The sequence below is a fragment of the Nicotiana attenuata genome, unplaced genomic scaffold (genome assembly GCF_001879085.1).
Source record: "Nicotiana attenuata strain UT unplaced genomic scaffold, NIATTr2, whole genome shotgun sequence".
Lineage (NCBI taxonomy): Eukaryota > Viridiplantae > Streptophyta > Magnoliopsida > Solanales > Solanaceae > Nicotiana > Nicotiana attenuata.
This window is the reverse complement of record NW_017670921.1, coordinates 267,788-293,998: the sequence shown is the minus strand read 5'-3', so window position 1 is coordinate 293,998 and position 26,211 is coordinate 267,788. Positions and strand designations below refer to the sequence as shown.

Here is a 26,211-nt window from a genome sequence, read left to right as displayed (position 1 = left end):
ATAATCAATATAGGAAAAATTTAACATAAGAACAACTGGGCTCCTTACTTTTCAATTTTATAGCTCATATTTCAATTTACAACCAACTAGCCCAAAAATAATAGGCTAATACTCAACATTCAACTCCAATAGATTCTCGAAACTACTATTTAATTTTTAAAAAGGATTGCTCAAACTTTTAAGTTAATTTTTGAATAAGTAATCATGACTCAAATATTAGTTCAACAAACCAGTTCCATTTGGGTGGTGAATATTAGATTTTTAACAAGCTTAAATATGTGGGTTTAAATTTTGAATTTAATTTTGTGAGAACTTTAGAGTGAGTGTTATTTAGACTTGTTAGAAATAGTATAAGGAGGTTGTATATAAAATTTGAAGTCATTCAATGGAGATTTGGACTGGTTTTAAATAAGAATTGTAACTGAAAATCGTGGAAGAAGTTCGTCTACAGACGCTTGTGTAAAGGTGTATAAAAGTGTATAATAGTGTATAAGATGTATTTATACACTCATATACACTATTATACAAGATTATACATAATTATACAAAAAACTGACTATCGTCTTCAACCTAGCGTTTTTTCTGAAATTTAACTCAAATCGTGCTGAAATCTACTCCAAATCACTTCAAATTTATATTTTGAACTCCTTTTGATATTTTCAATCAATTGGAACAACACCCAATCCAAACAACTAACAAACTCAAAATCCTATTTTCGAAAGCAAAGCTTTGAATGGCCTTCAATGGTGGACTTCTACTCTTCAATTTTCTGACATTGCAAACAGGGAGAGAATCAGAAAATACACGGCCCCTTGAAGCATATGTAGGAGATGTGAGAAGAAGAGAGACTGAAAATGTGAGAACACAGATTTAACTCCATAGCTTTTAGAAGCAATGGTTGTAAGAACACATATTTGGAATTTGCTAATGCTTCAAAATATGTAGAATATGGGCTAAGTAGGATAAAAATTAGAAATATAGGTCATTTTTTGTTATGGTGTAAGTCACGTGTATTTTCTTGTAATTCTTTCATCAATAATATACGCCTACTTGGAGAGTCTTCATTAAAAAATTCTAATTTTGCTAAAGAAGCCACGTAACACAACCCTTTTATCCCTACTCGTAATACATTTTTTTCTTGGCTACCCGTATATACATGCTAGGGTATAATGTATAAGTACAAGCTTTACTTAAAGTACGGACACGTGTTTCGTGACGTGGATGTTGCCTTGGCGCTCCACTCTTTCTTCTTCTCCTCCCTCTCTCTCTCTCTACTATCTATGCTCACGCCACACGCCCTTTCTCTTCTATTCTCTCCTCTTTTCTTCTAAGTTCTTTTTAGAGAGAGAAAGTCTACACAAAGAATGCAGAAACACTAAAGCTTTTCACTGCAAAATTCCGGCATCTTCAGAAGCTTTTTGTGTATTGAGTTTGAGGTATGTTCAATTTGACTTGGTAACCAAAAAAATTTCCTTCCTTTTTTTTATGGAGTTGAATTTGAGTTTGATCTCTGTAAATTCTCTTGAATTTGCTGTGCTATATTCATGAAATATGTTCTTGTGCCATATCTTTTGCCACTAGTTAATTTTCGTTTAATTTTGGGCTTGAACTTGAAGCTGAGATATAGTTGTGACTGGAACAACGGGAGGAACAGAGAGTGTGCAGGCTTGAACTTGAAGCTGTGAGAAATTGAGTTTGAGCTGAAGAGAATGTTATTGAATTTAGAGTAGTTATGGGGAATGTTGAATTCCGAATGATTATTTGGAATTTCAGCTAATTATTTTTTTAAGTTTTTTTATAGTTTTGATGGTTATAGTCTAGATTGTGATTTAGGCTGACGGGGATAAAATTGTAAGTTAACCTGTAGATTCAAAGTTACGTAATGCTTGCGTCTTTACTTGGGTTTTAGTTGGGGACTGTGAGGTTACGACTATGCCCCTACATTTCCTCTTTTACCTTTTCTTTTTTCTCCTGGGGGAGTCTGGGTGTGTGTGTGGACTTTGCCATGGGAACCCACTTTCATTTCTCTCTCTCTCTCTCTCTCTCTCTCTCTCTCTCTCACACACACACACACACACACACACATGAGAATTTAATAACATAATCAGCATCCGGAAAGCAAATTTTTTTTTTTGGGAAACCAAGTTAATTTACGAAGAAAATAAGTTAATTTTGTGATAGCCGATGATAGTATTTCACATAGAAGCTCCCTCAAGAGAGGAGTGGGGCTGAAGAGGGGGAGGATGGGGGAAGGGGAGAGGGGAGGTAATGCAAGATTAGTTTTCTGAAACGGGCAAGAAATAATAGACTTTACTTTTGGAAGGATGTGCTGAAAAAATGTAGGAGATGATATCTCACAGATTTCCATAACAATTGGTAGAAAGGGCAAGTTCCAAAAAATTTGGTAGAGACATGGTATTTCAGCCCTCCCTTGTGTTATGCTTGGCTTTCCTATGGGCAGTGGTGGAGACATAGATTTTATCAAGGGGAATCATCATATGCTATATATACATAAAAAAAAATAACCTTGTATATACATTGTAATTTTCCGGCGATAGACGTTCAAATGAATCCCCTTCCGCTCCTCTAGCACCGGCTCACCGCCCCTGCCGGTGGGGCTTTCGCAACATGGAAGCAACCATCTAAGAGTTGCCAGAGAGGTTAGAAGTATACCTTAGGTTGGTGGAAAGAGAGTGAACTTTGGATATAAATCACGATAATGTGTAAACATGATAAATATTTCACCTTCCTTTGCTGAAAGTTATGTGGCCATGCGAGAGCGATTAAATGGAACAAAAATTGACTGGATTTTGACTGAAATGGTTAACATTGAACTTGGTAAAATGAAATGGATGAATAATTGGGAAATGAGATTATTCATTCTGATGTATCTATAGTATAGGCTTATATAAGCTGCTACATCAAAAAGAGACTCAAGTTATATATTTTCACACTATCTAGTAGTGTGGTTTAGCATGTTATAGCATGTCCTTTCCTTGTTTTTCAGGTTACAACCTATGTGTGGAGTACACAAATATATGCAGTTAATTTTTAAGTTAATGACTTTTACACTGTCGTGTGTATACAAATTAACCCTTCATAAAATGTCAATGCTTGGATGGAGTTAGAAGTACCCGCTGACAATTGAGTAACCAACATTCTGCATTTTAATGATCGATTAGCTATATAGGAACTGACTTTCTATCAAATGTTCATTAACAACTTGAGAATCCTCTAAGGTGCTGAATGTATTAAGTACATGTGACAAAATCAATATATAGATAATTCGTGAATGGTGTTGTGTCGGTTAAAAGATGAAGCAGAGGGCGGAGAGGAATTTGGTGTTGCAGGTTTGATGACTGTGAGAGGGGTTGAAAATTTATTGGTTTTTTTTAGCAGGTATATTGGTATGAATGAACATATTATAGATTATAGAATGTAGAAGAGCCATACGGCACGAGCAGTTGAGTACAGTACTATCATGCCTTTGTTTTGTTGTGTGAAGAAAGTAAAAAACTTGCGAAGCACGCACCTCAATCACCCTGCCTGTGTGAATTGAACGAACTTAAAAGTACAACCAGCTTAAGCTGGTTTTCCACCTATTTTTTAGTGTTCGGCCATTTCTAGCAAAGTCTAAAGGACATATTTCAATCAATGTTAAGTCTGACTACGCCCGCAGCTGACTACTTATTGAAAGACCGAACAGGAAATGAAAAGTCGTACTACAACAACTGTAAATAAACATTCCCTCCCCGCTCTGACTTTGATCGACTTGCCCGCACAGCGTCTTTTTTGAGAGAAGAGGTCAAGGGGCTAAGTGACTCTCGAAAGTCGTCTTTTGTATCGCGTCAAGAGAAATGACAATCAATAATTTAAAGGGAGAATTGGGAAGACCATGTAAAACGTGTTTAATTCTCCTGTAAGACTAATTTAATAGGATAACATGTGCTGCAATATTTGGTTGGATTTTAGGTTCAGTAGGATAAATTTACCATGGTCTCATCAATTCAGGCCTATGAAAATGAAGTCAGCTAACTTAATAGGATATCTTGTACTATTGCTTATTTAAGCTTTCTCTTTTATGTTCATTGTTAATTATAGAAAGTCATCTCTGTTGAGTCCCATGGGATGGGATAGATCACATGTGAAGAATGATCTATGAGAAAATATACTCCACTAGTATGCCAGCAGGCAATAAGTTCAGTCCAGTTTCCAGATGTGTGTTTCATGACATAAATACTCGATTTTGTCCAACTTGGAAAACTCTCACAATAGTATGTGTTGTCCAACTTGAGTTCTCTTTGATATATTAATATTTCCTTTTTACTTTGATAAATTGGAATGGATAAGAGAAACTTCACAAAATCATTTGCTTTCTCAGTTTTCTGGCCTACATGCTCTATATCTTAATCCTTTTTTAATATATGGATTTTATGCGGTTTGTTCATGTTGTGAATTCTATTTCACTCTCGTTGCAGGGTTTGCTTTTCTGTAGCTAGTTGGCACAACACTCGTGATCGGTGACTACAAAAGGAAATTTTGATTGCACTTCTAATTTGATACAGGATCTAGTTGGTTCCTAATACATGGGAAACAGTGAGGACGGAAAACCTTCTAAGCCTGAGAAATCATCTTCGCCTACTCCGGTAAGCAAATTTGACAAAATTATTGTTTGAGTAACTATACGGCATTTGACTTTCTTGACCTGTGATTTGATATGGTCTTTGGCTCCATAAGAACCCTAGATTTGAGCATATTATGATGCTTATACGCTTCTGTTCCTTGTATATTGTGAACTATTTTTAGAATTTCATCTCTGGCTGGTTGTTCTTTGTTCACATTGGCAGGACCAGAGCAATCTCCATGTCTATCCTGATTGGGCGGCCATGCAGGTCAATAATATTTTTCATTTTGTTGGAGATACAGAGAGTCGTAATGTTTTATCGATAATTGTAAGGGCTTAACTGGTTAACTCTTCAGGCATATTATGGTCCTCGAGTAGCTGTACCTACATATTTCAATTCAGCCGTTGCACCTGGTCATACTCCTCACCCTTATATGTGGGGGCCACAGGTATTTTCCAGGCAGAATCTTGTTGTTTTAGTTGTTTGACTATATTAATTGCTTGGTATCTGATCGTCAGACTTCAAGTGCTTTATGACTAACCTTGGTCCTTTACTTTCTCAGCCTATGATACCACCTTATGGTGTACCATATGCAGCAATATATGCTCATGGTGGCGTTTATGCACATCCTGGAGTTCCAATTGTGAGTTTGCATTCCCAGAGTTCTATTTTAATTCTTAGATCAATATAACAAATGCTCCTTGATTTCTATTGTTTTGGGTGAAGTTCTTTGACCTGGAATTTGTGATTAGGACCTGGTGGTACCATAGAGCAAGCAATGTGTTGGGACAAAGTAAACAGTTTCAACACAGCATAGCTTAATTGATTCAGAAAGTAACCCTTGAAATTGAATAAATATTTGTCCAATATCTGCGTTATAAGTACGATAGTCATCTGTTGGGATGGAAGGTATTTGCTTGTTCCTTAAAACAATAATGCAACAGGATCTCAGTTTGGTCAATTAATCAGCTGAAAATTAACACATATTAGCTCTATGACTTGGTGTGGATCATGTCTTGAGGTTCTCGATCGACCTTTATTTGTTCCCTGTCTTTGGGGAACACAGGGCTTTTTTTGGTTTGGCTCCTTTAAGTATTACATTTATAACAGAGATTACTCGCTTTGACAATGCATGTATTCAGCACAAGACTGCATATCTGCATAATGTTAGAGTAACAACAGCGTGTTGGCTAAGCAACAACCATAGACCTGCCCATCTTACAGATTGTTATTTGTTTTTTGGTTCCAGGGATCTCACCCTCCAGGTCATGGGATGGCAACATCTCCTGCTGTCAGCCAAGCCATGGTATGTATGCCAGTTTTTAAAGCCTTTCAGTACGTATGAAATTAATTTTTTCGAGAATGGCTTCATTGTCTGATTTATTACCATTAGCTCAATGTATTTGTATGACCCAGGAACTTGATATAGACTAAATCGCTCTACATTGTGTAGGATGGTGTTTCTTTGAGTTTGGATGCATCTGCTAAGTCTTCAGAGAATTCTGATCGAGGCTTGCTGGCAATGTCACTAGGAAATGGCAGTGCTGACAACATTGATGGTGGAACGGACCATGGAAATTCACAGAGGTTTGTGATTTTAATAAATTAAAGATCTTGTTCAGTTATTTCAGGACAATGCTCAACTTTCGCAGTGTCTGGTTATTTTCCATTCTGGTCCTGCATTAAGGGCAACATTTTGTAATTCTTCTTTTTGAACAAGTTAAACTAAATTTCAGTTTTTATGTTGTGGCCAGTGGGGACACTGAAGGTTCAACTGGTGGAAGTGACACAAATGGAGCTGGGGTATGTTCTTTTCTTACGATAAATCTATGCATCTCAATTAAGTAGATTTATTTGCATCGAATGAAAGCTGTGGATACTGATTTCTTCTTCTTGTATTCTAGGTCAGTGAGAGAAGTAAGAAACGAAGCCGTGAGACAACTCCTGATAACTGTAAGAGTTTGATCTCTCTCAATTTTTGATTTTATTAACAGTTTCAAAAGAAAAAGAATTACTAGTGTAAACAACTCTGCCTCGGACTGAAAAATTTCCAATTTTCCGATTGTTCCCTACTTGAGTGTTTGATATGCTAGGCTTTTGACAATTGCCGTATATGACATGCAATAAAAGTACTTGTCTAGTCGTGGTACATTGCAAATGGCAAAAGGCTTCTTAAAGGCTTGTTGCTACAATAAATTCAGCTTTTAACCTTTATAGAACTGTCTGGAAGACATCTAGAGCAAACTTCTATACCTTTTTCTTGTAGATCTTTCACCCATTCTGGTGTTAGCATCATTGGTTGTTTTGGGGGGAATTTTGGTGTATACATGGACATTCCTTTTCCTCATTGCTGTAGATATTTGATTTTTTAATCACTGTTATCTTTTTTGGAGTACATAAAAGTAATATGCTTGATTTCATTTGCTGATCTGTCTGTTCTTCGATTTTAAACAGCTGGTGATAGTAAGACTCACTTAGGACGGTGTCAAACTACTGGGGAAGTAAATGATGATTCTGAGAAGACAACCGTGGCTGTTCGTCCTGGTAAGGTAGGGGAGAAAGTGATGGGAACTGTACTTTCTCCTAGCATGACAACAACTTTGGAAATGAGAAATCCTGCTAGTACACATTTGAAAGCTAACCCAACTAATGTTTCACAACTCAGCCCTGCACTGCCAAATGAAGCCTGGTTACAGGTATATTAGCATATATGTCAGGTGAATTTTTATTTTTTTATTTCATAGCGACCTCCGGGTGTCTATACAGTTAATTACTGAATTTGGTGAGAAATCTTTTTTGCGTCTGAACCTAATTCCTGTCATGCAATTATATTTAGGATGAACGTGAGCTGAAGCGGGAGAAAAGGAAACAGTCTAATCGGGAATCTGCAAGGCGATCAAGATTGAGAAAACAGGTAAAAGGGCAGTGTGCACACAGTGCATAGAAGCTATGGTTGTTGATTTACATTTATATTGCATATGTTTCAACGTGGCTGCCTACCATTTCTGATATTCATATTGTTCTTTGTTTCTCTGATCCTTCAGGCTGAAGCTGAAGAGTTGGCAATACGAGTTCAGTCTTTAACAGCGGAAAACATGACACTCAAATCTGAGATAAACAAATTAATGGAGAACTCGGAGGAACTGAAGCTAGAAAATGCTGCTTTAATGGTATAAGCTTGTCTCATTTCAGATTCTCTTCCAGCCGTCTGATTGCTGTTGAATCACTTTCCTAAAGTGTTTTTTTGGAATGCTAATCATTTTTTGGATTGCGCAGGAGAGACTGAAAAATGAACAGCTAGGCCAGACAGAAGAGGTGAGTTTAGGTAAGATTGATGATAAGAGGCTGCAACCTGTAGGCACGGCAAACCTACTAGCAAGAGTCAATAACTCTGGTTCCTTGGATAGAGCAAATGATGAGAGTGAAGTTTATGAGAACAATAGTTCTGGAGCAAAGCTTCATCAACTACTCGATTCCAGCCCCAGAACTGATGCAGTGGCTGCTGGGTGATCAATGGTACACCCGCCCAACTTTGAGATCTTTCATTTTAGTCTGATTATGTAATTTTGGCGTAATTATAAGTCCAAAGTTACTGCTAACTGCGGGAGAGGAACAGAATGGAACAGCTAAATAGGATTATGGAACTTACGGGATTCTAATTTTACCTAATTGTAGTTTACATGTCGGAAGAACTGACGTGTGCTTTTATACTTTACTTTTCTTCCCTTTTTCCCCCTTTTCACCTCAGAGAGGGATGGTGGCCATGATAGTTTATGTAAGTTTGTAATCTTCGACATGTATAAGCTTTGATTGAGGAAAGCTATGGAACCGAAAGGTCTTGGTTTGGATGATATAAGCGGACTTGACAAATACTGTTATGTTTATGATGTTATTTCCTACTGTTGGATAAACCATCTTTGTGCCCGTCTTACCTTTTCACTAGCAATTTTTCTATTTTATCCGCTTATGCTGCATAGGCCTACCTTGTCTCGTTGAAGTTTTCTTTTACTTGTGTTCTTATCTTCCACAGTCATTTAGCTAAACACGACTGAATTTAAATAATAAAACTTTGTATACACTATTTGATTGAAATAAGGACTTTGTCGAAGAGCTAAGGCATCGAGTTCGAGATCGAAGTTGATATCATTCAATCGAAGCTAGGGGAGATAGACTTCGAGTAACATCGGGGATAGCTTAGTAACGGAAAGAGCGAGATATATGTGACGGATCATGGCGTGAATTTCGAAACGGACCAAATCAGAAGCGGTTAATCAGTTGTTTATACGATTTCCTTCTGTAATTAGTGATACACTATAATTAGGTTTCCTCTACTATATAAAGAGGAGTTCCAATCATTTGTAGGGGGATCATTCACTGAAATATAAGCAATATAGCTCTTCTTTTCTGACCCGTATTTTTGTTCATCAATTTATCCAATCTTTACTGTTATCACCTTGAGGGTATCTTAATTCAAGGCTGAAGCTTTTTGCATACTGGTTTGGATTATTTACAATTCAATTCTACCTCTTATTTTCTTTCTAATCAATTGGTAATGGGTGAAATGACAAATCCTTAAAACCATATTATAAATTTAATTGTTATCCGATTTTTAGGGTAAACAGTTTGGCACCCACCGTGGGGCTAAGGATAATAGTGACTATTCAATACCGATTCCGATGACACACAGTATTTTACACTTGTTCTTGTTAAGTATTTTTGTTTTCAGGATAAAATATGTAAAACTCGCAAACAGCACCCACACATGGTGATAATGGCCTCGGATTCTGCGGAGAAAACGACAATGTAATCGCTCCAGGGGTCGAGGTGCCACAAGCTGATCTCGAGGGCAACCCAGTCGATGTAAGTTCACACATTGCTCTAAACGCGAACCTGGGCACGGACCCCAAAGGGAGTATATGCACAGAAGGCCGATCTGGTGGTCGAGGTTCACAAGGCGGAAGAGATGGAGGAGTCAGCCTCCAAATGGTATTCGAGATGCTACGGGCTCAACAAGCCGCTATTGCACAGCTACAAAATCAGCATCGAATGCTCAGCAGGGTTGAACCGAAGGCCGCCCGCCGGGCCGAGCCAGTACCAGAAAGGTCGAATACTAGTAAATCAGGGACTGACCCCACAATAATGAAGATGCTCGAGGAGCTCACCAAACGAATCGAATCGGGAGAGAAGAAAACTGAGGAAAACGACAAAAGGGTAGAAGAACACATCTTCCGAGTTGATCAAATTTCGGGGGCACCACCGATATTGGAAGGACTAGATCCTAAAAAGTTCGTGAGACCCTTCCCCCCTGGTGCGGCTCCGAAGCCAATCCCCAAGAAGTTCCGTATGCCCGAGATCCCCAAGTATAACGGCACGACCGATCCGAATGATCACGTTACCTCGTATACATGCGCCATCAAAGGAAATGACTTGGAAGATGACGAAATTGAATCCGTACTATTGAAAGAGTTCGGGGAGACTCTATTGAAGGGTGCCTTAATATGGTATCATAACTTACCCTCTAGTTCTATTGATTCGTTTGCTATGCTTGCAGATTCTTTTGTAAAGGCATATGCCGGAGCCATTAAAATTGCAACGAGGAAGTCGAACCTTTTCAAGGTAAGGCAAAAAATAACGAGGTGCTCAGGGAATCGTATCTCGGTTCCAAGCGGAGAGAATGGATTTGCCTCCGGTCACCAGTGACTGGGCTGTTCAAGCTTTCACCCAAGGTCTCAACAATCGGACTTCCATAGCTTCACAACAGTTGAAGCAAAGTTTAATCGAGTACCCGGCTGTCACTTGGGCCGACGTACATAATCGATATCAGTCGAAGATCGAGATCGAGGACGATCAACTTGGGACTCCTTCGGGGTCCGCTTACCCTAGCAAGCCCATGGATAGGATCAAAAGGGACATCGATCGAGAGCCGAGGTCGAATAGAGATCGATATCAACCGTACAACGGAGATCGAAGAGGCACCGGGTCTAGGCGAAGCTTCGCGCGAAATGAGAGGAGAAATGATCGAGGTCAAAATTTACGGGGGCTTGATGACAAGGAAGATCACGTCAAATATCCAAAATCCGAATAAAGGTACGACCAAATTCCAATTCTTTCTATTTTTTCGACCAACACTTGCAGGCTATCTGCAAGGATCGACACAAAGCTTTGGATCTTAAAGCACGCGTTACGCTCTTTTTCCCTTAGACCGGTTTTTGTCCCAAGTGGGTATTCTTTGGCAACGTTTTTAATGAGGCAACCATTGTTCGTGCCAATTTAGAGCAATTCAACAGTATTCGAGGTCCCCTACAATAAGCCCCGAGTACTGGGGAGCATTACCCTCGAATGTCTACTTTATTGCAAGGAAATTACTTCATGACAGTGGAGTCTCGACAGGAAAATGCTGTAAGGGTCAAACGGTCAGATGAACCGTGCCCATATATGTTACTCGAGCCCTAACGTCAAACATGCGCGCATGTATAATCATCTATCGAGAGAAGTATTTTTTCTTGCCGATATCTCATGCCTTTAGAAAAATTTCCTATTTCATACTCTCGATCTGTTGCGTAAATAGGCTTAAGGGCCGATCATGATGGAAGTTCAAACAACTAACCCCACGCTTGAGGACTGCCGTCTGAGAAACCAACGAAATCGAACTACTAAAATTTCGAGACCGTAAGACCTTAAAGGAAACCCTCGATTTTACAGGCCACGGCCACCCCACTCGGGGACTGACACTTCGGACAAGCTCGAAGTGAAGCAGAAATAAACCCAAAGGGAAAGTTCCGAACTAAAGAGGCTACGACCAAATTAACGCGGATCGGAGACGTCCGAAATCCGTAATAAATGCAAAGGCCTAAGGGCTACTTCTACTTCGAGTTCGAGCAAGCCCTCACTCGATCATAAAGCTCAAGGGCTATCTTAACCCAAGTTCGAACAAACTCTCACTCGGGGAATATCTATAAAGCCTAAGGGATAACTTTATTTCGAGTTCGAGCAAATCCTCACTCGACTATAAAGCCTAAGGGCTAACTTCACTTCGAGTTCGAGCAAGTCCTCACTTGATCATAAAAGCCCAAGGGCTATCTTAACCCGAGTTCGAGCAAACTCTCACTCAGGGACTATCTATAAAGCCTAAGTGCTAACTTTACTTCGAGTTCGAGCAAATCCTCACCGGACTACTAATCCCAAGGGCTAACCGAGTTCGAAAAAATTCTCACTCGGGGACTATCTTTCGAGCCCAAGGGCCATCTTATCTCGAGTTCAAGCATGTCCTCGCTCGATCATAAAGCCTAAGGGCTATTTTCATTTCGAGTTCGAGCAAGTACTCACTCAACTACTAAGCCCAAGGTCTACCCGTGTTTCTCACTCAGGGACTATCTTTCGAGCCCAAGGGACACCTTATCTCGAGTTCGAGCATGTACTCACTCAACCATCAAGCCCAAGGGCTACCTTACCTCAAGATCGAGCAAATCGACTATTGAGCCTAAGAGCTACTTAAACTCATGTTCAAATGGTCATTCGTGGTCCATTGATCAGAAACATCCGAGGGCAGTACTTATTGTCGGTCATTACCATCCCGAGCTCTGGATCTTCAAAAGCAATTTTTTGCTAAGGCGCTTTAACCCGCACAAAAGGGTAACGGATTCAGAAGTCATGGAAGGGAAAAAGCTTTATATATTTGTAAAAACCTTTTTACAAGGGCTATAGGTCCCGATCAAGAATTCTTTACAAGGGCCGATCAACCTCAAAATAATAGCAAAAAATTACGAACAGCACGAAGCCTAAGCAGCAAGATCCTTATCGGTAGAAGTGTCTTCACCCTCAGAATCTTCTCCACCGCTAGACTCGCTAGAGTTTCTCGGAGTCTCCCTCGGGAAAGGCCTTCTGAGCTTTTGTTTCCTCTGTCACTTACGTCTTGGTGATGGTGTCATGGCAAATCGGGGTAAAGATCGAGGACTCAATTCTTTTCTTGTCGTTATACTCCAAAACACGAGGGCACTATCTATATACGGTAGAAATCGGGGCTACCCGATTTCACTATTTGATCGAAACAAGGACTTTGCGTCGAAGAGCTAAGGCATCGAGTTCGAGATCGAAGTCTCTTTCGAGATCGAGGTTGATATCATTCAACCGATGCCAGGGGAGATAGACTTCGAGTAACATCGGGGATAGCTTAGTAACGGAAAGAGCGAGATATCCGTGATTGGTCGAGGATCATGGCGTGAATCTCAGAGCTGACCAAATCAGAAGCGGTTAATTAGCTGTTTATACGATTTCCTTCTGTAATTAGAGACGTACTATAATTAGGTTTCCTCTACTATATAAAGAGGAGTTCCAATCATTTGTAGGGGGATCATTCCCTGAAACATAAGCAATATAGCTCTTCTTTTCTGACCCGTATTTTTGTTCATTAATTTTCCAATCTTTACTGTTCTCATACTGTTATCACCTCGAAGGTACCTTAATTCAAGGCTGAAGATTATTTGCCTACTGGTTTGGATTATTTACAGTTCAATCCTACCCCTTATTTTCTTACTTATCAATTAGTATTGGGTGAAATCACATATCCTTAAAACTACATTATAAATTTAATTGTTATCCGATTTTTAGGGTAAACAAACTTGTTAATTCTTGTTGATTTGCATCTGTCTTGCGTCGCTTCTGATTTTCAAAAGAATGTCCTAACACGCCTTGCCCAGAATAAGAGCGCTCGTGTCCTATCCTGTTTATGATTTGCCTCGTCTCGCTCCATTGCCGTTGCTAATGCCTCTTATCTTAAATGTTACACATTATTGCCTTGGTGCACGGGATAATATTTCAGGAGGCGCAACCGTATATATGTCTGTTCTTTTGATTTCTGTTGTCAATTTTGAGATGGTCTTGGTCTTCCTCTTATAGGTCATAGGTGGAAGCTTTTATAGAGCCAGAAAGAAGATAGAGAATGAATTGATGAACAAAAGTTAAATGATACGGTTCTCCCTTTCAGATGACAAATTTCGGAGAAGCAAGCAGACGCCAGTAGTCACTCTTTGTTAGACAGTTGTTTGACCAAAAAGTCTTGAACCTTTTGTTAAACTAATTAAGTGATAATGGGTAAATCCTAGCCAAAAGATAATCTATCATAGATCTGAAATAGGAGATGAAAATAAGCAGGCATAATTGACATAGAATTTAATTATAACAATGATTAAATCTTGTCGAGTAAGAAAAGGATGATGATTTTGATGATACTAAATGATAATGAGGAATACATAGATAAAAAAGGGTCACCGTTCTTGAACAAGGTTGACCCCATACATGTGATACAATGCCACTAAGGATGGATAATGAGGATCTAAGCTTCCTTTCTCCTTTCTCCTTGACCAGGAACCCGAGATGAATTCTCTCTCCTTCTCTCTTAAGATAGGTTTATATGTCTCCCCCTTTTGCCAGACTCTCCCATGATATTTATACAAAAATACTTCTCTTACCCAATGGTCCTTAGCTGGAATACTTAAGTTCTTGGAATATCCTATGGAATATTCTTCTAGGAATGTGTGAGGGTTGAATTAGCCGTTTAGGCTGGATGGAGTGTTCGACCTCGACCGCAGCCGAGTCACTCGTTAGGGTATTGCTTCTTATGCGTGACCTCGGCTCGGTTAACTCTTGACCGTCCTTCCTTAAGTGAGATTCTTCTGTTCAGATTTCGACCTATACAGTTAGTCCCTCCGCCCTTGTCCCTTTCCGCTTCACGCAATAGCACGCTTCGAAGCACGTGGGCTTCGCCGGTAGTAGCCTCCTGAATTAGTCGACTAGCTTCTTTTTGGTGGAGCTATTCCCAGACAGCCTGAGAGCTGAGTGAGGACCTTATTTGAGATGTTTTTTTCCTTCCAAAGCGAAATAATCACTCCTCTAGCTTATTGCGCTCGATCTACATCCTACCTAACTCGATGTTGTTGTTGCCTTCGGGCAAGCTCGGCGGGCGGACTATGTCGATTATATTTTTAAGAAATATAAGAATCATTGGTCGAATAGTGATCCCCCTTTGTTGGCGGGGTAGCGAGGTGACGCTTCAAAAGCCGCGACTGACTGTTACGTCAGTTTGGAATGACGCTTTCTTCACGCGTCATTATGGCGCACGTTCCCCATACGGTACACCGTTTCCCTCGCTTCTCCCGTTTCTAAGCTAATGAGGCGGCTTTTGGGCTTTCTTGATTGGGGTGCCTGTGTTCTTATAAATAGGGATAGGCACTCTAGTTCTGAATTGTCGTGTTTTTAGAGCCCCTGAAGCCCTAGTTCTTTTCTTCTTCGAACTTTCAGCTTCTCTTCTTTCTTCCTCTCTTTATTGTCCTTTGTTATTGTTATCTCCTTCATCTTCGTACTTCTTCTTCGCGTAATCAGAAAAAATGGCCCACGCTCCCTCAGATCCTGTGATGTTGGCTGCAGATGCACCTCACCATGAGGAAGGGGTGACCATGGTGGAAGATGAGAACTTTCCCATCGTGGACGAGATAATCCCACGCTCTGGGAAAGCTAGATCAGAATTCAAAAGCTTGCCTGAGGATGAACCTGGACCTGTCATCTCTAAGATGGATGCAGCGTCGATCACTGCGTTTAGAACTAAGTGGCGAATTCCGACCCATGTTGAAATAGTTCCCGTTGGTAGTGATGTAGTCCAAACACACCGCCCGGGGTACTGCGCATTTTACGCGTACCCGTTTGTCGTTGGCTACACGCTTCCTCTTCCCTTCCTAGCAGAGGATTTTTTCCGCTTTTACAATGTGTGCCCGACTCAGCTCTCTCCGTGTATATACAAACTTTTCCTCATGCTTATCAATTACGCGGAGTTGTCCAGCCGTGGTATTTCTCTACACCACGTACTTTATCTCTTCGCCCCAAGTTTTTACAGGGGCACAATGATTCATATGTGCCATCGGGGGACCAAGGGATTGGTAGTGAAGATGGACGATAAAACTAATCGTCGCTTTTGGGTGAATTTCTTCTTCGTGAGGACGACGCACGTGGTATCGAACCCCAGCGGATTCCCCGTGGAGTGGAATTTTGCTCGTAAGTGATTTCCTTCTAAAATGATCGTTGTTTACTCTGGGGTAATCTGATCGTTCTTTTTCTTTCTTCGCAGCCCAACGAGATCCTCCTTCACCAATTGTAGACATTCGCGACTGGGTGAGTCGGGTTTTTCCCCATACTATGGGGATTCGCGAGTGGCCGCAGTTCTATGAGAGGTTCGGACGTATACCTATGGCCGGTGATTCACCTTCGGCTTAGATTCTGACTTTTATACCGTCATTTCTATCTTCTTATCTCTCTTCTTTGTTTACAGGTCGGAGGGCGGCAAGGAGGGTGAGGGCTCCTACACCCGCTTTCCGCCAATTGGGTATCTTGACCGAGCCCGTTCTTGATGTGGCTGCAAGTGAACCCATTCAGACCGCCGCTGTCTCGCACATTTCGACTGCGTGCGTGCTTAGTCGCTCAGCTGCCTATCCCTTAGCAGGGGTCCCGGCTCCCGCAGTTAATTTGGTGGACGAGTCATTGGAGGACAAAGGCGATGAGGCCCCTTTGAAGAGATAGAGGACAGTGGCTGAGACCGAGGGACCCTCGAGAGGTGAACTCGCGTTGGCTGTGTCTGCGCCGGACGGGGTACTGGTTTGGGCGTTGAGATCGTGCCTCCTCCAATCGTGGAGATGGATTCTTTGGAAGGGGGGCAGAGCTCGGAGGTTGCTACAATCATTCCGAGCAGTACGTCAACTTTACAACTGGACCGTGCCTCTTCTTCAGCCGGCGAGAGGGAAAAGGGCATGGTCATAGATGACTACGAGTCCAGTTCTGATATTGACCCCGAAGATATAAGAATGTTTGAAGAAGGGTTCACTCGGGTGGAAGCGGAAACGGACAGATCCTCCCGCGTGATCGAGATTTCCCCAGACTTAGATTTGTTAGAAGATACAGTAAGCCTGGTGCCCCAATTTAACATTCTTTGTTCCGCTATCGGAAACAGGGCCCTTCAGGATATCAGCGATGTTGGCCTGTCACGGGGCGTAGCCGGCATGGCTTTGAGGGTGAGTTCTTTGTTGCTTTTTCGTTTCACGTCTTCTACTTTTGCTGACATCTCTTTGTCCTCTTTTCTTTCTTCAGACTTCCATTTTGGAGACTGAGAGTCCCCGCCGCGAGGAGAAGTGGACTGCCGTCTTCCAAAAGGTGGTTTCAAAATACTGCCGATACCATGACAAGTGTCTTGAGATGCATGCCCGACTTAGGGAGGGCAGCGATCCTCAATCCCTTAGGGAGGAGTTGGAGCGAAAGGACGAAGACCGAATGCAGTCCATGGGCAGATGCAACGAACTTGAGGGGCTGCTTAGGGCTAAAGAAAAAGAACTCGAGGTGGGCAAGGGCGTTTCGGCTGAGTGTGCTGACCTTCAGGCGAAGGTGGTCCCCTTGCGGGCGGAGCTTGAGCAGAGTTATTCTAGGGTTGGCGGTCTAAGTGTTGAGCTGGCAGAGAAGGCGACCGAGTTGGAGGGGAAGGTGGCCGAGTTGGAGAGAGTCGACGGAGCCCGGGTAGCGGCCTTGGCGAGGGCTGCAGCGTTGGAGGATTCCATCCGCGTTCTCGGGTCTGAGCGCGCAACTGAGATGGGGACGGCTACTCTGAGGGAAGCGTGAATTGATGAGAGAATTGGCGAGCTTGAGGGAGAGGTATCGACCTTGGGCGATAAAATTGCTGCTCTCGAGGCTGAGAGGGCTCAATTGTTGGCTTTGACTCCTTCTGCGCCCACCTCTACTGACGTTCCTCGCCATTTGTACGACATGTGGATCCATGCTGAGGCATATATATATATATATATATACATATATATAAGGGCTTGGCGGCAAATTTTCTGGAAGTCGCTTTTGAAGAAGTTCGTGTGAAAGCGCGTGAGGCTCGGCTCGCCCGCGGTTATGACCTCGCGACACCGGAGGCCGATGATGATGATGAGGCTGAGGACGGGCTTGTCTTTGATGATGACCACTCTGATGGAGAGGGTGATGGTGGAGGTGACATCTCTGAACCCAGCGGAGAAAGGGATGATGGCGTGGATGGGGGTGATGCTGAGTGAGGCGTTTGTACTTTTAACTTGTCCTTTTGTACTCTCCCTTTTTTTTGTACTTAGTTGGTTGTGTGGGGGTCCCCTTTTGGCCCTTTATATATATACATACATATACATATACATATACATACATATATATATATATATATATATATATATATATATATATATATATTGCATGTCTTTAGCTCTTCCCTTTCTTTTCGGATTTCTTGGATTTACTCGCAATAATCAACCTGCTAATTCGGACGAGGTCGATCTTGACTTATTAACTCGAGCGAGATAGTTTTTGGCGTATTAACTCGAACAGGGTAAAATTTTGACTCGTCCATTCGAGCGAAGTCAATTTTTGACTCGCTAGTTCGAGCGAGATCGAGTTTGACTTGCAAATTCGAGCGAGATCGAATTTTGACTTGCTAGTTCGAGCGAGGTTGAGTTTCGACTTGCCAGTTTGAGCGAAATCGAGTTTCGACCTGCCAGTTTGAGCGAAGTCGAGTTTGACTTGCAAATCCGAGCGAGGTAGACTATTTTTCCTGAAATTTCGTATGCTAGCTCCAATGAGTAGTAGAGGAAAGCTCGGCCTCAGTGCGTCCTACTTGTGTCGTGTTTTAAGCCTGCTATGCATCCAGTGATGCGTAAACTTGGTGGAGTTACATAAGAATTCTGTATGTTGTTTTGCTTATTCATTTATTGGAGAAGGTTACATGTTACTGCACGATACGTAAATACGTTCAAGGAGTCCCAGTCTATCTAGTTCCTTCATCGCTCCGCCTGGAGAGGTAGTTGATAAACTGGGTGGTGAATCTCACACTCAAGTCGGGATCTCGTATGGACGAGACAAGATTTTAACTAGTTGCATTGTCGCATAGTTGCTTTGGCGAGTGCGTGGGTGGGATTCACGCACTTGTGTTCTTTCTGAGTACTGGAGAGGTTCGTATGTTCTCCGAGCTGATGATTCGGTCCCAGTCTATTCGGATTTTTTCCTTTGTGGCGTTAAGTACCAATTTGTTGGAGAGGTGGCTTCACTCATCCGTTGCTTGCAGGATGATATGGCGCAGAGAGTGTTGTTTTGATGGCGTTTGTTCTCTTGTTCGCGTAGTTGGGAGAGTGTTCCTGTTCCTATCCCACTCAAAGAAAAATAGTAAGTTAAACACAAACTGAATTGTTTGTTACCTCGGCCTGATTGGTCAACGAGTGGAGAGTGCCGCTGTAATGCGACTCGTTTTAAACCATTCTTGAATGCTGGCTTCAGATTTGATCTCGGTCCCGTGCTTGGCTTTGTCGTTAGCCGGATCTGGGCGTCTTGTGGGATGACAACTTATTTTGCTCGCCAGGATCTCGAGTTCGAGTCCCGCTCCGATCCAGTCTCAGGTGCACAAAAATAAGGGAAACATAAGTCATACCGCAAACACACGGGCAGGGTAAGCTTGCCATTTCAAAGAATTACACAATAGGCTATCATTCCTTCCTAAAAGAGAGAGGGCAGTGTGCATAAAGTGTAGATTGGTATCTAACGTTAATATAGCAATAAGATGGTGGACGAGCTTAGTGCGTAGTGACCATAATCCTGTTTTGACGACTCACGCTTTCGACATACCAGACTCAACTCATCAGCAAGTCGTGGCTTTCACTCAGATATCGAAATGTAATTTCGTTTTCGTGCAAAGATCTGACCTCGGTTTGCTTGGCTATTTCACGGGCTCGCCTACAAATATTTCGAGTTGGTGTTTGTACTAAGAGGGCGAGGCTATGTCAACCGAGAAGTGGGACTCTGACTGACCTTAGATCTAGATGGGAGGCTAGAACATTCCCCACAGACAGCGCCAAATTGTTTGACCAAAAAGTCTTGAACCTTTAAACTAATTAAGTAAGTGATAATGGGTAAATCCTAGCCAAAGATAATCTATCCTGATCTGAAATAGGAGATGAAAATAAGCAGGCATAATTGAACATAGAATTTAACTCTAACAATGATTAAATCCTGTCGAGTAAGAAAAGGATGATGATTTTGATGATATTAAATAATAATGAGGAATACATAGATAAAAATGGGTCATCGTTCTTGAACAAAGTTGACCCCCATACATTTGATACAATGCCACTAAGGATGGATAATGAGGATCTAAGGTTCCTTTCTCCTTGACCAGGAACCCGAGATGAATTCTCTCTCCTTCTCTCTTAAGATAGGTTTGTATGTCTCCCCCTTTTGCCAGACTCTCCCATGATTTTTATACAAATATAATTCTCTTTACTCAACGGTCCTTAGCTGGTATACTTAAGTTCTTTGAATATCCTGTGGAATATTCCTCTAGGAATATCTGAGGGTTGAATTAGCCGTTCAGGCTGGATGGAGTGTTCGACCTCGACTGCAGTCGAGTCACTCGTTAGGGTATCACTTCTTATACGTGACTTCAGCTCGGTTAACTCTTGATCGTCCTCCCTTAAGTGAGATTCTTCTGTTCAAATTTCAACATATACAATAGTATCCCTGGTTTTAGGATGAATCTGTTTACTTTGTGGTATAACTCATACCCGAATTACTTATATCAGAAATAAGATGAAGCACGATATTAAATAATTTCACATTTTATCTTGGATTATATGTTTCTTTATTCTGTGGACCATATGACCCCTTGGATTATACTAGTCCGACTCTTAGCCGGAAAATGTCTTGAAAAATTCATTCAATGTCCAAAGTCCAAACAAAAGTAAGTACTGTATATTATATGTGCACTAATAGAAGTTAGAAACATGATTTACATAGTGAAGTCTGTGTCTTTGAACATGGCACAGATCTAAAGAAGTATTATTTCTTATTCAGATGAGGGACAAACATGTTCATATTTCATAGGCCAGAGTTAGACAATCACATGCTAGACTATGAGACTAGCATCTAGAAGACGATGCAGCAATTATTTAAAAATATGTGTCTGACTCGAACTTCCGTACCTTTTCCAACATCTTTTACTCTGATTTTGACTTCACGATACAGATGGATTATATTCTTTTTGCCAATAATTTATCAATCAATTCGCTCTATTCAGATATATTCCATCTCGCACTACATATATTCATATGATTAAAGAACTCTAGACAAACACACGGATCTAACGTAGATGTAATATTAACAATTTAAACCTTAATCCTAACTAGTTAATATTGCTTATATGATCCTTTCTAACTCACTCTTATGTTTATTCTTAGTTAGATCTGCATCAATTTTGACAAAATCATAAGTCTTTAGAAAAAAATTCCCAACTGATAATACGTAGATGGGATTCCCTTCTGAATCTATTTTTTCCTTTGAATTAAAATGTCACATTAAAATAGGGGTCTGCTCAATTAATCATATTTCTTGTTTTTTTTTTCAAGGGAAAAGTATTATAGAAAAGGAAATCCGAATAATTCGAATTTTATTTCCTTGTCCAGTTTCCTATCCCAATCCAATCTGTTCGTGTTGTTTATGTGTATATACTCCAAACATATACAGCCATGAGGTGCGCAACTTTGATATTGATGTGTATGGGTTTTGGACGTAAGAATTGAAAGGTAAACCTGTCCCAAGTGAGTCATTCATAGAGACAAATGAAAATTGGCAGACTTGTAATTATGAGCAACTATCTTTTTCGATTCAAATAGGATTCAATCATTCAATTATTAGAGATTATAATGCTGAGATTGTGAATACAATAATAAATAATAAAAGATTTTCATGCAACAATTAGTAATAAAGAGATGATTATACACAACTACTTATGGTGAGTGAACGTTATTGTACATGTTATTCTATTCTACAATATTCTTCTCATGTAAAATAATATACTATAAATTTTTGTATAACTTAAAGACAGAGTTTAAGTAACATTGCGGGTATTAAAAATAAATATAGAAAAGACATTGCGGGTATTACTTAATGTCGCCAATCAAACGTTACATTTAGTTACATGAAACTATTTTTGTATGACGTTACATTTAGTTACATGGAACTATTTTGACTCCATTACATAAATGGTCACTCAACTATTCCAAATTATCTCCTAAAGTCACTTTACTTTCATTTGTAACAACAAAGTCACTGAACTATGCCTATTGCACTCAGAAGGTCACTCAACTACATTTTTCAAATTTTGCATCGCCAAATACCTATTTTACCCTCTAAATTATAAACATTTATCTTCTTTTTATTTTTTTAAAACTTTTTAATATTATAATTTTTCCTTTTTAATTTATATTATGGACTTACCTATAGAATAATAAATATTATTTATAAATAAAGTATTTAAGCATATATAATGCTGGAATAACAACATAATGAGCATAGTAAAAAAAAAAATTAATTAGAATAATTTGTTAGTAATAATAATTTTAGTATTAACAACAAAAATTCAAAATATATTTACACAATTCAGAATGAAAGAAAATAAATATTGTAAAATATATATTCAAAGCACCTAATATAAAATAATTATTTAAATAAAGGTATTTTTATAATATACTATATTCTTGAAAATTATGCTCAATTATATTGTTATGTTTCTACCAACTTTCCGACGACACAAAGGTATATTACCGGAAAGCAGGGAGACTATCTGTATAGGGTAAAATATGTTATGTTAAGTCGTGCATGGAATATATATAATATAATTGAGCATAATTTTCAAGAATATATAATGTATATTATAAAACTACTTTTATTTAAATAATTATTTTTATATTACGTGCATGCAATATATATTTAACAACCTTTATTTTCTTTCATCTGAATCGTGTAAATAAATTTTTGAATTTTTGTTCTTTATAATATTATTATTAGAAATAAATTATTCTAATGAATTCTTTCAATATGCTCATTATTTTGTTATTCCAGCATTATAGATGCTTAAATACTTTTAATTTTTTAATTTATAAATAATATTTATTTATTCTATAGGTAAGTCCATAATATAAATCAAAAAAAGAAAAATTATAATATTAAAAAGTTTTTAAAAAAATAAAAGAAGATAAATATTTATAATTTAGAGAGTAAAATAGGTATTTGGTAATCTAAAATTTGGAAAATTTAGTTGAGTGGCTTTCTGAGTGCAATAAGCATAGTTCAGTGACTTTTTTGTTACAAACGAAAAAAAAGTGACTTTAGGAGATATTTTGAGATAGTTCAGTGACAATTTGAGTGATTGACTCGAACTATTTTGTATGCGATCAGCCAAACTATTTTGTATGCGATTTTTTTTTTAATTAAAATTAATTATTTCAATACCAACAACCAGACGACCCTAATGTTAATATCCCTGATCTTGGGTTGAATCCTTTTATGTTATTTTATTGTACACACTTAACGAAAACAATCGTGATCTGATTAATTGAGAATATATTTGAAAATTTATGGTGAAAATCTTGCGTAACTTGAGAACACCCAAATTTGTCGATTGGATAATACTAGTCTAGTGAGGAGAAAAAAGAAGTAAAAAATAATACTAGTCTAATTAGCCGGAAAATGCCTTATGAAAAAATCATTCAATGTCAAAACACAAAGTCAAACTATGTTTATACACTAAAAGAAATTGGAAAACATAATAGTATAAGTTTCTATATTGAACATGTCACAAATCTAAAGAAGTATTTCTTATTTAGATCAGGAAACAATCATGTCTGTTATTTCATGGGCAAAAGTTAGAGAAGCACATGATAAACTATGAGACTACCATGCAGAGACAACGCATCATATATTTTTATAAAGTTAACGATTGGCGTATGGTGTGTTTCTGTGATGCTAGCTTTCTTTAGTTATCAACCTCGACGGATTCCGGATTTAAAATTTATGAGTCCTAACAGCAATTTCAAATTAAAATATAATATGATAATCAAACCAACAAATTGAGTTCCAAAATAAATATTCTTATATGTTTAATAAATTTCATAATGCAAATATAGAGTTTGGACAAAAATTACTAAATTCACGTGAACTCATATTGAATACTATAAATTTGCATCCTAGCTCCAAACTTTCGTCCTTTTTCCAACTTCTTTTACTCTGAACAGATATATTGTATTCTTTTTGCCTATAATTGATCAATATCAATTAATGAATTAATTGAGGCTTGGTATATGATCAACCAATGTATCCATTTCGCTTCATTCACATGCATTTTAGTCGTACGACAAAGTAAATTTGACTTAATAGACAAATTAAGAGAACAACTAGAATAGTCTCTATTCAAATTTTAAAAACTTTTGATACACGCGGACTCATGTAAGTGTGACTTTAACAATTAAACTTTAATTTAACTAATTGATATTACTTATATGGTCCTTTACAACTATTATGTACTATTTTTAATTAAATTTTCATTAATTTTGAGAAATTACAAGTTTTTTAGACGACTTTCATAATTGATTTAAGAAGAGGGGACTCCGTTCTATTTCTTTTCCTTAGGGCTTAGAACGTCATGTTAAAATAAGGGTATGATCAAATTAAATAATCATACGACTTCAAACCTTAATTTGATAGGAGAATGAGTCTGTTAAAGATACCTAATGTACAGAAATAGAAAAAAGGTAGAACCCTTCCATCAAATAGTAAATTTACTGAGAACTTTATTCATTTTTTTTCCTAAACTCTTTATTTAATAAGAATGGCAGATTTCAGAGTATAAGATTTAACATCTATATTTTTAATGCAAATTCAAACATGAATTTTTAATTCCTTTTTTAAATAAGTTTATAAATTACATAAAATGTGTTAATTACTTTTGTAGTAAAAGACTGAAAATAATAATTGAAGAAAAAAATTGTTTCACTCTTTACATAATAACAACGCCACTTTCATTGGGATAAATCATAAAAGCAGTACCAGGGAACAAATTTATCTAAACCCCTTACATGCACTAATTTATATGTAAAGAAGGAAAAACCAAAAGGGGTAGAATTCTTTTTTTTTTTTTTCGAATTTTGTTCACATCTTAGACCTATAAATTGACTCAACTCCATATAACTTGTATTTTTAGAACATCTGGCGTGCCATAGATAATGAATAAACATGAGTTAATATATCATTCCAATTGCCATTACAAAAGTAATTAGTATTTTTGGAATTAAAACATATTTTTGGCCGGTAATTATTCCAAAAAATAGTATCAATTCAGTATGATCGTCTTGTTCTAGCCGATCTTAGTATTGGTGTTTTTTTTTTCAGGATTTCCCTTTGAAGTATTGCTCCCCTTGGACTTCTTATGTCGGAATATGGACCAAATAATAAATATTTATTTTTAGGTGGTCTACGGGCAACTGCTCAATCAATTAGTTATGAAATGCTATTAGCTCTATGTGTGTTATCAATATCTCTTGAATATTGAAAAAAGAAAAAGAAAAAGAAATTTCAATTGACAACAATAAAAAATATTTAAAAAAAGGACTTGTGTTGGATTGGCATTACAAGTCTAATCCAAATAAAATATATACAAAAAAAATATAGATGGGAGAATAAATTATTATCCATGGGCAATGAGTTTCGAGTATTGGGTGTATCTGTATTTTATAGAAGCTTTTATTTTCGTGCTTGTCTTAATTATTGGTTTAGTTTATGCATGGCGAAAGGAGGCATTGGAATGGTCGAATTTTTTTAGTGAACGTGTCACAAGCTTACTCCTATTACTTTTTTTTTTCTGTAAAGTTATTGTAAAAAAGAAAAAATTTGATTTTCTCTCCTATATACTATGACGACGAAGAATCAAATTATCACTATAGTTATTCCTTGTCAGAAGGAATAATCTAATGGAGTTCATGGTTTTACCTAGGTCAATTATGGGCTAATCAATAAAGGACTTTTATCTTCGAAACCCATTGGAAAGGACAGTGTAAGAGAAATCATACAAAAATGATCGAATCTTCGGACGTCCCGAAAAAGCTATGAGGTGCTCGAAAATACTGAATACTTTTGGTATGGTATATGAATTTATATGTTAAATTTATTAAAATTACAATAAATAAGGAGTAATATATATAAATCCATAAAATTTAAAATACAATGGATCCAATATTAAGAACCTTAGATGTTGAGCCCTAGGGATTGTTTGGTTCGCAGGATAAGGTGTGGATTAAATTTATACTTTGTTTAATTGTGGTATAAATTTATCCCAGGACAAATTTATATAATACACCAAACATAGTATAAAATTAATTTCAGACTGAATCCTGGATATCCATACTATTTCGTTAAATTTGAAATTATTTTATCGTACCTCTCAAGTAAGATAAATTAATTCAGAGATTACGAGATAATTTACTCCGCGTACCAAACTATCCCAAAGAACTTAAATCATCGATAGACTCGGGTGAAAAGTTAACTAGTAATAAAAATTTACATAATAAATACGTACATATTAGGCAGTTACTACTGTTTTAATGCATCCACATATATGAGTAAGTATTTTTTGAAATGATCTATTTTAATGTTCGATAATATTTTTGTCTTAAATAGTGTTGATTGTCACAAGAGGAGTCCTTTCAAGTTT

At 38.3% G+C, this 26,211-nt stretch overlaps 1 protein-coding gene across 1 annotated transcript; it reads left to right on the top strand.

Annotated features, from left to right (window-relative positions):
- The first annotated feature begins 1,260 nt into the window (after window positions 1-1,260).
- Window positions 1,261-8,554, top strand: LOC109244500 (transcriptional activator TAF-1). Its single transcript, XM_019411604.1, has 13 exons — window positions 1,261-1,436; window positions 4,479-4,646; window positions 4,848-4,892; window positions 4,981-5,073; window positions 5,188-5,268; window positions 5,875-5,931; window positions 6,079-6,212; window positions 6,380-6,428; window positions 6,530-6,578; window positions 7,080-7,321; window positions 7,462-7,539; window positions 7,670-7,795; window positions 7,902-8,554. Exons 2-13 carry the CDS (start codon window positions 4,587-4,589, stop codon window positions 8,133-8,135), a joined length of 1,248 nt encoding a protein of 415 aa, XP_019267149.1. The 5' UTR covers window positions 1,261-1,436; window positions 4,479-4,586; the 3' UTR covers window positions 8,136-8,554.
- Window positions 8,555-26,211: the final 17,657 nt, after the last annotated feature.